The sequence below is a fragment of the Lepus europaeus genome, chromosome 2, assembly GCF_033115175.1.
Source record: "Lepus europaeus isolate LE1 chromosome 2, mLepTim1.pri, whole genome shotgun sequence".
In the NCBI taxonomy this organism is placed as follows: domain Eukaryota; kingdom Metazoa; phylum Chordata; class Mammalia; order Lagomorpha; family Leporidae; genus Lepus; species Lepus europaeus.
The window spans coordinates 2,188,717-2,197,014 of NC_084828.1; the positions used below are offsets into that span (position 1 = coordinate 2,188,717).

General features: G+C 66.1%; 1 protein-coding gene across 2 annotated transcripts; it reads left to right on the forward strand.

The window, feature by feature from the left end:
• The first annotated feature begins 2,135 nt into the window (after positions 1–2,135).
• Positions 2,136–8,283, forward strand: CFAP410 (cilia and flagella associated protein 410). 2 transcript variants are annotated; one of them, XM_062204549.1, is made up of 7 exons: positions 2,136–2,266; positions 4,210–4,228; positions 4,756–4,802; positions 5,535–5,764; positions 6,712–6,862; positions 7,374–7,443; positions 7,598–8,283. In XM_062204549.1, the coding sequence occupies exons 1-7, from the start codon at positions 2,190–2,192 to the stop codon at positions 7,724–7,726; spliced, it is 723 nt and encodes a 240-aa protein (XP_062060533.1). In that variant the 5' UTR covers positions 2,136–2,189; the 3' UTR covers positions 7,727–8,283. The 2 variants fall into 2 exon arrangements, with proteins under 2 accessions (XP_062060533.1, XP_062060540.1); XM_062204556.1 differs by having other exon boundaries at positions 5,604–5,764.
• The last annotated feature ends 15 nt before the right edge of the window (positions 8,284–8,298 follow it).

Genomic DNA, 8,298 nt, shown 5'->3' on the forward strand with positions numbered 1-8,298 from the left:
CCACTCAACCATGTAACCTCGCTCCTTCCCCCAGTCCGAGCGACTGGGCGCTCTCTCTGAGGTCCTGTCTGGAGAGGTGTCCGTCCATTCTTACAGATGTCCCTTCCCTAATAAACCTTGCTGTTTGCTTTTCATTTACTCTGTCTCACGCCCACGCCTGAATTCTTTCTTGCGCGAAGGACCCTGCAGTTCCACGGTAACAGAAGGATGTCACCAGGTGTGTCACCCTCGCCCAGGCAGGCTCAGAGTCGGGCCCTGGGGGTGTCGAGGGGCAGGAGCCCCCGGAGTCACCACTTTGGAGGAGGGAGGAGCTGGGTTGGCAGAGGACGAGGACTGCAGGCCCAGGAGCTGCTGATCCCCAAGCCCCTGCCCAGTGGCCTCTGGGGAGGCGCAGGACCGAGGGCCAGCAGCCCCCCGAGGCAGGTGCAGGCGAGGGTCTCACCTGTGAGCAGCCAGGGACCCCACGCGGTCAATGCTGCTCTCCATGCTCCCGCTGGCCCTGGGCTCCACGTGACCCCACAGGAGCCTGAGCTTGAGATGGACAGGTGACCCTGGGCCTTCTCCCCCACCAGAGGGAGCTCCGTGGGAAGAAGGAAGCTGGAAAGGCGGCTGTGGCCCCACAGTGTCAACTTCCCATCAGGGTTCTCGGGGCGACCCCACCCCCGCTCCGGCCTGCACGTCAAACACAAGCTTAGCAGAGCCCAGCCACAGCCACAGGTGACCCAGCCTGGCCTGAGTGGCGGGGAGGCCTTCTGTCTGCGGTGAGGGTGGGGACGGGGCCCAGCTAGGCTCCCAGCCACCACAGGGCTGCTCAGTCAGGGGAGCCCCGTCCGGTTTTGCTCCGGGCAAGTTTGGGGTGCGTTTCTGCTCATGTCAGGGCGCCGTCGAGGAAGTGAACCCTTGAGGGTCCCGATGTTGATTCCAGGAATTCGTGGCTGTGCAGCCATTGGCGATGTGGGAGGCAGGGAGCAGGAGCAGCCAGGCCGGTCCCTGAGCAGCGTCTCCCCCGACTGGCGCCGCAAACCCAGCGATGGGTGAAGGAGAAGGTTCTGGAAGCCCAGGAGCACGGCGCAGGCGTCTGGTTGGCAGCTGGGGAGGTGGGTGTGTGTACGTCGTGCTGTCCACGCCGGGAGACAGCGGCTGGCCAGCGAGGGGGGGCCCATTCCCTCCTGAGGCTGAAGCAGGTGCACAGGAAGTCAGCATGGAGGGGGGGACAGGAGCCCCCACCAAGGGGCGGAGCTCCTGCCTCTGTTGGGGCTGGGACCGCGCGGGGGTCCCTTGCGGCAGCTGCAGCTCCGCCTTCACCGTCCGGATCCCCAGCAGCCGCGGAGCCCAGACCACTGTCCTCGCCATCTTTAAGTCTAACTGTACACGCACCGGCAGCTTCGCCAGGGCCTGCAGCTGCTCCACAGCCCCCAGAGGCCAAGACCCCGCCCCTTCCACGCCGAGGGGCGGCTCGGGCGGCCGCCGATTCCTGCACGCAGGAGAATCCACAGCCCCGCCCACGCCGTGCCAGCCCAACAGCCCCTTCCTCACTGCCCAGCCCCAGGGTCGCTCCGCCTGGAACGCTTCCTCGTTCCAGCAAGCCACCACCAAGGCCCGTGTCCCGCTGGCAGGTCCGGCCAGCGCCACCGCCCCTCCTCCGTGTCTCCGAACCCCTTCGAGCGCCCGTGACCCGGCACAGGATGACAGCCGGGACCGAGACGCAGAGGACCACAGCCTGTGACAGCGCGCGCCGGGTGGGATGCGAGGTCCCATGGCAGAGTCCCACGCGTGGAAGGTCCGGCCACTGCCCGCCACGAACCCGGCGCAGAGACAAGCTCGCCCTCCCGACGCTGAAGCCACTGTCCCCCCCACACCTGTGCTCGCCCCAGCAAGACCCTGAGGCCCCGCCCACCGCGCGTCGCGAAGAGATGCGTCAGAGCGCGTCAGAGCCAGGCGCCACTGAGGAGCATGCGCAGAGAGGAGTGGGCGGGACAGAGGGCGGGGAGGAGGGCGGAGCCGACGCGTTCAGTTGGCTTCAGGAGGTCCCGCCGCGCCCGCGGCGCCCCGCCCCTCGCCCGGCCGCCAATAGGCTGTCCGGCCCCGCCCCTGACGACGCGGGCTCCGCCCCCTGGAGACGCGCCGCCGCCCGCGCAGGGAGCCACCGCCAGGCCCGGCCGGCCGGGGCCTAGGGTCCCGCGGCTGCCATGAAGCTGACGCGGAAGATGGTCCTGTCCCGGGCCAAGGCCTCGGAGCTGCACAACGTGCGGAAGCTCAACTGCTGGTGAGGGCCGACGCGAGCATCAGAATGACACGCAGGGCTCCTGCGCGGCGCGGCGGGCGCCCACGACGGGCGTCTGCCTGTGCGCGTCCTGTCCTGTGGGGTCGCTGCAGGCGGGGCGGGCGAGAGGAGGGGCGCGGGGCTGTGGGGACACCGGGTGCAGAGGGCGGGGGAGGGGAGGGGCAGGGGCTGTGGGGACACCAGGTACAGAGGGCGGGCGAGAGGAGGGGCGCGGGGCTGTGGGGACACCGGGTACAGAGGGCGGGGGAGGGGCGGGAGAGAGGAGGGGGCGCGGGGCTGTGGGGACACCGGGTGCAGAGGGCGGGGGGGGAGGGGCAGGGGCTGTGGGGTGGCCCCGGGTCACTGGGCCGGAGCAGACCGGAAGCCTCTAGAGCAGGCGCTGGGCCTCGTGGAGGTTAAGGAACCCCCCCCCGGAAGTGCAGGGTTTGGGGAGGGGGACTCAGCAAGCGCAGACCCCCTCCCCGTGTGTCACCAGGCTGGAGGGCGTGGGCTCCGTGTGGGTGCAGGAGCCGGGCGCTGCCTGTGCTCAGCAGGGACAGCGGCCAGGGAGCCACGCGGTCAGCTCGGGCTGGGCCCCTGGCACTGCGCCCCGGCTGCAGGGCTGGGGAGGCGGCCCCCGTGCCCCCAGCATCCCCGGCCAGCCTGAGGACGGCCAGCCTCCCGGTTATGTGGGGTGTTCGTCCCTGAGCCTCGGGCTCTGTCATGTCACGTCTGTCGTGTCACATCTGTCACATCACACCTGTCATATCTGTCATGTCTCACGTGTCAAATCTGTCATGTGCTATCATGTCAGCCATGCCATGGCTCTTGTCTTGTATGTCATGACACATTTGTCATGTCTGTCACATCATGTATGTCATGTCATTGTGTCACATCATGTCATGTCTGACATCACACTTGTGTCTGTCACATGTCACATCTGCCATACTTGTTGTGTCACATCTCATGTCTGTCATGTCTCACATCACATCTGTCATCACATCACATCTGTCATGTCTCTCACATCTCTCATGTCCTATCATGTCAGCGATGTCTCATGTTTTGTGTCATGTCACATCTCACATCTGTCATCACATCTGTCATGTCTCTCACATCTGTCATGACTGTCATGCTTCATGTCATGTCACATCTGTCAGTCTGTCATGTATGTCACATGCATGTCATGTCTCTTATGTCTGACGTCACACTTGTTTGTCACATCTGTCAATCTGTCATGTCATGTCTGTCACATGTATGTCATGTCTGTTGTGTCATGTCATGTCTAACGTCACACTTGTCTGTCACATCTGTCATGTCATGTCTGTCACATCACTGTCATGTCATGTCTCACGTCATGTCTGTCATGTCTGTCACATCTCATGTCTGTTGCTGGGTCTTAGTCCACCCGTACAAGGATGGACTGGGTCCGAGGAAAGGTGAGTGCGCCGCTCGCCCGTTCCCCAGCCTCCCGATCCCGGAGACAATCAGACGCAGCGGGGAGCCAAGTCTAGCAAGAACTCATTTACTTCCTGAGAAACAGAACCTTTTATAGTACAAAACTGCAGAGTCATTGGGGCAGGGCTAAGGACCAGCCAATCACTTAAAAATTCACCTTACGGGGGGCTTTCTATAGGACTAGCCATATGTCTATACACTTGTTACTAGTTTTGTTACCTCCCCTGATGTTGCGCAGCCAATCAGTTTTAGTGGTAAACAACTTTGGATTCCGCCCACCTTACTTCCCCTGGGGCTCCATCATGTAACTAATTTCCCCACAGTCTGTCACATCTGTCGTGTCATGTCCCACATCACTGTCATGTCTCGTGTCATGTCTGTCACATGTCACATCTGTCATACATGTCATGTCACATCTGTCACATCACATGTCACGTCATGTCTGAGTGCAGCTGAGACGGGGCTAACACAGGTGTCTCCTCCTTCCCCAGGGGCAGCCGTCTCACGGACGTGAGTATTGGGTTCACCACCCCACGTGCCCTTATCCCAAACACCACGGCCTCTTCCCCGGGACACGTGCCGCCCCATGCCCGCACTTGGTCACCTACTGGTGACAAAAACCACAAATGCGAAAGAAGCCTGCCCTGCCCAGGTAGGCTGTGCAGGGCGTGGGGCCCCGGCTGTCACCCCAGGGTCCCTGCGCAGCTCCGTGGCCCCAGCCCACCCCCTCCGTCACGGGTCTGAGACCAGCCTCACACCCGTGTCCCCTCGGCCCTGCCGTGTGCCGCAGGGGCTGCCAGCCCTCCCTCGTGCCTCAGCGGGAAAGGCGCCCGCGGCCCCTGACCTGCACCGGCACGTGTGTGGGCTCCCGGCAGCGTCTGAGAGCGGCGCTGTCACAGGAGGGATGCACACAGGCGAGCAGCGAGGGGGCGTCCTGGCCACGAGGCCACACCCACGGGCCCTGCCCTGCTGTGCGCCGTGGCCGCGTGCCGTGGCCTGAGCGCAGAGCAGTGCTTCCTGCTCCCTCTGCCTTGCAGATCTCCATTTGCCGGGAGATGCCCAGCCTGGAGGTGATCACGCTCAGGTACCACTGCTCACGCGTGGCCACGAAAGCCAGGAGGAGCCTGCAGTTCCTCCGGGAGACAACATAGAGACCCCAGGGGGCAGCTTCTGGGGCGCTGGGGCGCCGGGGCACACGAGGCTGGCTGCTCCCGCGGCTCCTGTCCCCCCCTTTTTAAAGATTTAAAGATTTACTTGATTATCTGAAAGGTAGGGGGCCAGAGAGAATCTTCCGTCCACTGGTTCGCTCCTCAGGTGGCCACAACAGCCAGGGCTGGGCCAGGCTGAGGCCTGGAGCCAGGAGCTGCATCCGGGTCTCCCACATGGGTGGCAGGGGCCCAGGTACTTGGTCCACCACCTGCTGCCTTCCCAGGCCATCTGCAGGGGGCAGGATCAGAAGTGGAGCAGCCAGGACTCGGACCGGCGCCCACCAATGGGGTGCGGGCAGCAGGGCGCCTGCCCCCAGCTCCTGGGTTTTGCCTTGAGTTACTATGGTCACTGCTGGCCTTGCAATGGAGCGGCTATCCCCTGTCAGGCCTCCTTGTAACGGGGTGGCTGTCCCCTGTCCCCTGTGAGGAGGGTGGAGCTTCCCACCTCCACAGCGGCAGCCGACAGGGCCTCCGTGCCAGGGAGGCCTTGCTGTCTGCCCGCTTGCAGGCCGCGGGGCTCCTGCAGGGAGGGGGCGAGGGCAGGTGGCCCAGGGGCCCCGGTGCCAAGGCTGGCGGCGTGCGCGCCCTCACCGGCTGTCCCCGTGCAGCGTCAACAGCGTGTCCAGCCTGGAGCCCGTGAGCCGCTGCCGGCGCCTGAGCGAGCTGTACCTGCGCAGGAACCTCGTGCCCAGCCTGGGCGAGATCTTCCACCTGAAGGAGCTGCCCCACCTCAGGGTGCTGTGGCTGGCCGAGAACCCCTGCTGCGGCCCCGACCCTCACCTGTACCGCATGACCGTGCTGCGCAACCTGCCCGGCCTGCAGAGGCTGGACAACCAAGGTGGGCGGGCAGCCACGCCCCTCCTCCCCTCCCTTCTCCTGGCCACGCCCCTCCTCTCTCTCCCTTCTACTCCTGGCCACGCCCCTCCTCCCTCTCCCTTCTACTCCTGGCCACGCCCCTCTCCCCCTCCCTTCTACTCCTGGCCACGCCCCTCCTATCCAGCCTGCAGAGGCTGGACAACCAAGGTGGGCTCACAGCCATAGCCATGGCCCGCCTGAGGGGAAACAGCGCCTCCCCCCACCCCACTGAGACAGACACCTGCCCCCTCCAGTGTTGTTCTCGGCTGGTGGGCGTGGGATTCTCCCGTGAGCCCGACCCCCACCCCACTGCTCTCCCCGGCCATCGGCCATCGGTGCTGCCGTCTTCCTTTGGGGGGGGGGGGGGCGCGGGGGCTCTGAGCCTCGCTCGCTTGGGTCAGGTTGCTGGGCACTGTCCCCTGCTCCCAGGGCCGCCGGCTCAGCTCCACCTGCCGCACTTGCTCCCCGTGCTCCCACATTGCGCACCTGCTCTTGGCGCCCTTCGCGGCACTACCTGCTTGATCAGCTAGGAGGCCGTGGGCCAGTCCCGCCCGTCTGTGGCATTTCCCTCCCAGGCCGCTGAATGCGTCTCCGGTCACCTGTGACACAGCCAGGCGTTGGCGTGCACTCCCGCAGGGCACGTAGGATGTTGCCGGAAAACCGCGCGTGGATTTCAGACGTCCTTAGCACCGCATGCTGATTCCACGTTCACGCGCTAGGTGCCCTTGTTGGGGTGGCGCCTGAGCCCCCCGTATGTTCCCAGCCCCCCACCACTGCCGGCTGTGAGTGGGAGCGGTGGACCCTTCACGGCTCGGCTGTCCCGGGGCATGTCCCACGCGTGCCTGGAGCGCGCCGGCCGGTGCACGTGCCACATTGAGGCCCCTCGAGGCTGCGTCCACTCTGACGCCCTCCCTTCCTGTCCCCCCCAAGCCGTGACGGAGGAGGAACTGTCACGCGCGCTGATGGAGGGCCATGAGATCACCGCGGCCCCGCCCTGCACACTGAGCCCCGGCTGCACCGACTCTGAGGCCGACACAGACACCAGCCGCGACCCGCTGGGCTACAGCGAGGAGGGGGCCAAGTGAGCCTGGGGCGGGGCCTCCTGTGGTCAGGCTGGGATGGGGCGGCCCCATCTCCCATGGGAGTGACCCCCGCGACCACACTGCACTCAGAGCTGCGGAGGGGACGGTGCTAGCCGGGGCGGGGATGGTGACGGTGCTCTCCGGGGCAGGGATGATACTAGCGGGGGTGGGGACAGTGCTGTCCGGGGCGGGGATGCTGCTAGCTGGGGACGTGGAGCTCCAGCCCCAGTTTGCTGCTGGCAGTGAAGCCCCCAGGCTGACGGGCCCTCCCTGTGGGCCGCCCTTGTGGTCAGGGGCTCGCCCCCCAACCCCGGCCCAGGTGCAGGACAGCCCGTGGCTGATGGGAGGCGAAGGAGGGACACGGGCCAGGTGCACGTGGGCCTCGGAGGCTGCCCCTCGCTCCCCGCTGTGTCCCGGGTGGGCTGCCCCTTGCCACGGGAGCCTGATTGCGGGGACGAGCGGCGCCCCGGGCCCTCAGACCTCGCCATCACCGTCTCCCTCTCACCGCAGCCTCCAGGCTCAGCTCGTGCCGAAGCTCCCATTCTCGCAGAGGGACCCCCCCGGCAGTCACAAGAGCAGGGTGAGCGGGGGCTGGCAGGTGGACTCGAGAGTCCAGGAGGGGGACGGGCAGTGGCCGAGCAGGCACACAGAGCAGGGCCGGGGGCCTGGCTCCGAGGCAGAGGCCAAGTGGGGGGCCAGCCCCAGGAGGCGCTGAGCCGTGCCCCCGCCCACAGAACGTCCTGACCGCCATCCTGCTGCTGCTGCGGGAGCTGGACGCCGAGGGGCTGGAGGCCGTGCGGCAGACCGCAGGCAGCCGGCTGCAGGCGCTGCGCGGGCGGGAGCCCCAGCAGGACGTGGAGTGAGGGCGGCGGCCCCGCATGCAAACTGCGTAATTAAGTATTTTTCCAAGTCTGACCGGGAGGCAGACGTGGCTGGGGGTTCCCGAGCACCTGGCCCCTCCGCCCCGGTCGCCAGGTGAGGCTGTGCCGATGGACACTGCCCATCTCCTCGCTCCTTCTCCTCCTAAGAGCCCCGCAGCCGCGTGGGGTTCCTGCCACCCCATGGCGGGGGCTGTGGCTGGACCAGCCTTAGCCCCTTCTGAGAGCTGCGTCTGAGACAGGCTCCCGGGAGGCCGTGCTGTCCCCAGGGAGGGAGGCGCTGCCTGTGGCCCTGCCCCCGCCCCTGCCCCGGCCACCTGCGTGGGGCTGGGACCCAGCTTCTGAAGTGCCCGCAGCTGGCTCACTCCTGGTCACGTGACAGCCATGCAGGCCATGACCCCGTGCCACAGGCACTGTCCTGAGGGCCTGAGAAGGCAGAGGTGCAGATGTAGATGGAGGCAGGGGCAGGGGGGTGGCCACCTGGGCCTGTGTCCACACCTGCCCAGCTCACTGGATGCCCTCAATAAAGCACCATCAGGACGGCCAGGGCTCACGCT

Coding starts and splice junctions, on each gene's coding strand:
- CFAP410 (XM_062204549.1), top strand. CDS start 2,190: ATGAAGCTGACGCGGAAGATGGTCCTGTCCCGGGCCAAGGCCTCGGAG. Junction 4,803..5,534: donor CTGGAGGTGATCACGCTCAG/GTACCACTGCTC, acceptor GTCCCCGTGCAG/CGTCAACAGCGTGTCCAGCC. Junction 7,444..7,597: donor CCGGCAGTCACAAGAGCAGG/GTGAGCGGGGGC, acceptor CCCCGCCCACAG/AACGTCCTGACCGCCATCCT.